The sequence below is a fragment of the Perca fluviatilis genome, chromosome 19 (genome assembly GCF_010015445.1).
Source record: "Perca fluviatilis chromosome 19, GENO_Pfluv_1.0, whole genome shotgun sequence".
NCBI classification, from domain to species: Eukaryota; Metazoa; Chordata; class Actinopteri; order Perciformes; family Percidae; genus Perca; species Perca fluviatilis.
Window position 1 is genome coordinate 1,826,780 of NC_053130.1, and position 5,108 is coordinate 1,831,887.

Sequence of the window (5,108 nt, forward strand, 5' to 3'; positions counted from 1 at the left end):
TTCCGTGACTAGATGATAAAAACGAGACATCAACTTACAGCTAACTAACTAACTAACATTTAATTAATATCTGTTGAAACCAGAGAAGGTGACCAAAACATTTACCTGCAGCAGAACACTAAAGATTTAACAGCCTATATTTAGGTTTCTAGTGGCGGCGCCCTCTAGTGGTCGTAGTAGTTCTGATGGGAGCAACGCAGGAAGTAAGGTGAGGAATTATTACGGCGACAAATGTCCTGGTAAGGAGGAAGGTTGGGCAGTTGATGGGTCAAACAAACACAGGACTTTCACCCAGGGGGTTCATGTCCTGTTTGAAAAGAAAAGGAAACAGAGACGTTTTTTGCCTTTAGGGAACAAACGGAGCTGCGTCACGTTCTGCGTCACATGGTAACCTTCAGGAAGTGAAGTCATGTCTGATTTGAACCCAAACCTCCGTCTTTTTATCAACTTAACTCAGTAGTTTTGGTGTCTAAACCTAACCAAACTGGGACCGTTTCACAACGTTAACCACGTGTTTAAAACTGCAACCGTTACCTTCTCTGGTTTAAATATCTGGACGTATTTCCTGCCGCCACTAGGGGGGGCTAGTTTATGAAACGCTCCTGTGGGTCTCTTTGACGATAGAAATAAATGACAGAAGTCATTGTCTGGTTGATATTTATGCAGCACACCTCAAACATGGAGGCTATTAAAGGCAAAGAAAACTTTAAAACATTTTAAACAATGCGCAACAAAACCAGAATGAAACCAATTAAGATCAAGACAAAATGTTAGCATTTGTCAAGTATATGTTAGCATATGCTATCATGGGTTAAAATGTTAGCATATGTTATGTTAGCATATGTTAGCAAGTGTTAGTATGTTAACATGTGCCAGTATGTTGGCATATGATAGCAACCTTTCTACTAACACAGATAACCTTTTTTACTGACACAGAAAACCCAGTAGAATCTTCACATCAGCATATGCTAGCTTGTTGGCATATGTAAAAATATGTTAGCATGTCAGCATATGCTATAATGGGTTAGCATTAATGAATATTTACTACACATGCCCAGTGCGTGTGAATGGTCATGTGATATGTGTTGTCAAACGGCTATTAGTTATGTTACTGGAGCTAAAACTGTTTCAAAAAGCCGATTAAAAACAAAACGTATGGATGTAGTCTGAGTGCACTTTTCTAGGTTACACTGTTATGGTTGTTGTTGTGTACCTACTGTTGACATCTTTGTCTTCAACTCTGCAGCAACAAACAGAAGCCAAAATCTTGTCTAGGATCCCTTTCTTCATGAAAATATACAGAACCAAGTCTGCAAGAGGATTCAGCTCAAGAAACACAGTAGACAGATAGACGAGAGTATTAGTTTGGGACTTGTCATTTGTGTATCTCTCTACCATTATAAAAATAGCATTGGGAAGGAAAAGCAGCATGTAAATTAGCAGCATCAGGACCAAAGTTCCTACAATTTGTCGTTTTTCCTCAGGCAGGATCGAAACAGAGGCAGACAGGACTTTGAGAGTCGCACAGCAGAAGAATATGAGCAGTGGGAGGGGAAGGAGCAGAAAGACAATGGCGATGATTTGTGGTATAGTAAAATTACCACCAAAAAATAAAGTGAAATGGTAGAGAGCAGGAACGGTCCAGGCCACGACACAGATCACCAAACTGGACTTGATGGTTCGTCTGCAGTGGTACCACAGTGGGAAGACGATCAGCAAATACCTGAAATACAAGATAAACAGCTTCAGATTTCAACAATCCAACGGTCAGACATAGACGGAGCTACACATGCTGGATCGACATATTCTCAAGAACGTGATTCGTACGATGGTACGAAAATGTATGCACAAGAATTTGAATTTGTATATGTATTGAGTTTAGCCGACAGAAGGTGATTTTGAGCCGGTGTTGTGTAAAAGTCTGTTCTCCCGTTGAGTGTTTCCCTGCTGTTAACATGCAACCCCCGCCCAGGTTTTCAGAGCTATATGTACGAATGGTTCATGAGAACAGGCTGGCTGGATAGACAGATACCTTTCCAGGGCGATGCACACCATGAAGCACACACTGGTCATCAGACTGTAGTTGTAAATACATTTGTTGATAATGTATATCTTCGTGCTCTTAGGGCGTGCCACGTCACAGATCATGCAGCAGAGCTGGATGAGGTCAGAAATCAGAAGGTTGATGACGTAGATGGGAGCAACGTGATCATTTCGTACCTGCAGGAAAGTAAATCAGAGTAAATCTCAACTCTCTGCTCAGCAGTTGCAGTCAGTCAGCCAGCTTTTTTTTTTTTTTTTTAGATCTTTTATCAAACTCTTTTGTGCTCTCAGGATCATCAGATATGATAACATATTCTCCCAACTCGTCAAATACTGACACTTGGTCAAGACCCTATGGTACCTGCAGGAAAGTAATCAAAATAAATCTGAACTCTCTGCTCAACAGTTGCAGTCAGTCAGCCTTTTTTGTATTTCACATTTTTAATCAAACTGATACTTGGTCAGCCCCTGTATAGTTTAATCTTTAAAGGTCCCATGGCATTAAAATGTCACTTTGTGAGGTGTTTTAACTTTAATATGCATTCCCCCAGCCTGCCTATGGTCCCCCAGTGGCTAGAAATGGTGATAGGTGTAAACCGAGCCCTGGGTATCCTGCTCTGCCTTTGAGAAAATGAAAGCTCAGATGGGCCAATCAGGAATCTTCTCCTTATGAGGTCATAAGGGGAAAGGTTACCTCCCCTTTCTCTGCTTTGCCCACTCAGAAGATTTGGCCCGTCCATGAGAGAGAGAGATATCATGGCTTTCAAATGAGCAAAGTGGCAGTTGGGCAAGGCCACACCCCCACTCTCCACCTTCCCCCCCCGCCCCCCCCAGCATCCAAAGAGCACCATGTTATGGGACCTTCAAACATGCAGGGTAAAACCACTTATTTAGGGTTAGGGAAAGATCGTGGCTGGGGCTACAAAATGTAGCCTACTTTTAAGAGAGTTTGGGTTAGGACATTTTTCTGTGGGTGGGGTTACGAAATGTATGTTTAAGTGACAAGAACGGTACAAGAACGGGGCAGTTGGGGTTAGGAAAAGATCAAGGGTAGGGTTTCAAAATGTACGTTTAAGTGACAAGAACAGGACAGTTAGGCTTTGGAAAAGATGTGGTCATGGGTGACAAAATGTATGTTAAAGTGACCCCCAGGGCAAGAAGAGGACACAAACCTTTGCAACCCAGATAAAGATCCTTTACACACAGATAGACACATGGCACATACAGTAAATGAATAGTTCTCATTTCTAATGTTCATACCAGAGAGTAGAGAGAGGAGATGGCCACAAGGATCAAAGGAAGGCTGATGCAAATGATGATGCACGTAACCACATCTATGATGAATCCAGCTTCACTGTCATCGAGGTAGCCAAAGGTGCTGATAGTTTGATTATCGGACCCGAAATAATGAAGGATGCTGAAAGTGCTGTTAGTGTGATAATTGGAGCCTGAGAGGATGTGGCTGTAAGTATTGGAGCCTGAGGGGATGTTACTGTGATCAGCATAGTCTTTGGAAATGCTGCTGAAATCATCCCTGGCCAAAAGGTTGTCAAGTTCTTCACTGTCATCCGTGATGAGGCTGTTGCTGGAAGTATCGGCCACTAACGGGAAAGCCCCGAAAAACTCAAAGATGCTGAAGTTGCTGTTAGTGTGATTATCGGAGCCTAAAGGGTTACCCCTGAAATAATCAAGGATGCTGAAGTTGCTGTCATTGTGATCAGCGGAGCCTAAAGGGTTACCCCTGAAATAATCAAGGATGCTGAAGTTGCTGTCATTGTGATCAGCGGAGCCTAAAGGGTTACCCCTGAAATAATCAAGGATGCTGAAGTTGCTGTCATTGTGATCAGCGGAGCCTAAAGGGTTACCCCTGAAATAATCAAGGATGCTGAAGGTACTGTTGCCGTTGTCTTGTGAAGTGTTGTTAACGTCCATTCTTCAGAGGGAAACCTGCAGTTTAAGAGATCAGGTTATAGAAAGGGACTTTTGGAATTCTAACATTTAGGAATAAATCAACATGTTTCATTATTAATTTCAATTGTTTTCATTAACTAATTGTATATCTGAATAAAATGCACATTTTCTATAGGCTCCGTCTGCCTTTAAAAACAAACAAAACTATTCCAGTGCTGGTTCCATGGTATCAGAATTTTGGATAGTTGTCATGAAAACATGAATTGTGGGGTAGCTATCATATTTCAAGGGGGTGGGTGGGCTGGAGACATGGTGTTTTCAACCATAGATATAGTTCTATATCTATGCTTTCAACCCTGAAGGTTCAAACTCCACACAATAAGTAGTAAGTGCAAGTATATTAGTTTTGAATAAGCAAAGCTACAAAGAGCCATTTGAAAGTGCATGTTCAAGATATATATATATATATATATATATATATATATATATATATATATATATATGTATATATATATATATATTTTATGTTTATCCAAGGTGAGATATTTTTTTTTGTTGTTGTTTCTTCTGCGGAAGATGCGTAGGCTTTCGGCCATCCTGATGTCAATAGGGAGCTCATTCCACCATTTAGGGAATAGGGTAACAATTTAACTAAGCTTTCAGAAATGTTTGGTTTAATCATCGGAATGCCTTCCCGTCAACATGCACTTGTTGTCCTTGTTCTTGTTGTTTGGTTTGCCTGTTAATGAAGCATACAGTAGCATATAAATTATCCCCCAATTCTGCGTTACGTCGTCTGAGCCTGCAACATTCCAACTTATTTCTAGTTTTACACTACCTTTTGGAATTCATGGTAAAAAAACAAGCTTCATTTCCATGAAATTATAACTAATTAGATAGAGTAAAATGAGGAGAAATTAAGAATTATTTTTACTAATATTTAAATCAGAGGGACATGTTTATGCATTTTCACAGATTTTGACCATGAAAGTAGTGATCATCAATTTTCAGTTAAGCATTGTATGGAACCATCCGTTATTTTGGGAATGTTTTGTTGAAAGAAACATATTTTGGAAAATTGGTCAAATTTGACCCAATACGACAGGAGTGTTAAATATGTAAATGAGGCACTATCTTATTCAGGCAAACTTCTG

The 5,108-nt window shown here is 40.3% G+C and overlaps 1 protein-coding gene across 1 annotated transcript; it reads right to left on the reverse strand.

Annotated features, from left to right (window-relative positions):
• Positions 1–1,185: 1,185 nt before the first annotated feature.
• LOC120548426 (psychosine receptor-like) lies at positions 1,186–3,975 on the reverse strand. Its single transcript, XM_039784689.1, has 3 exons — positions 3,304–3,975; positions 2,033–2,220; positions 1,186–1,723 (listed from the first exon to the last, which is right to left on the reverse strand). Exons 1-3 carry the CDS (start codon positions 3,973–3,975, stop codon positions 1,186–1,188), a joined length of 1,398 nt encoding a protein of 465 aa, XP_039640623.1.
• Between the last annotated feature and the right edge of the window lie 1,133 nt (positions 3,976–5,108).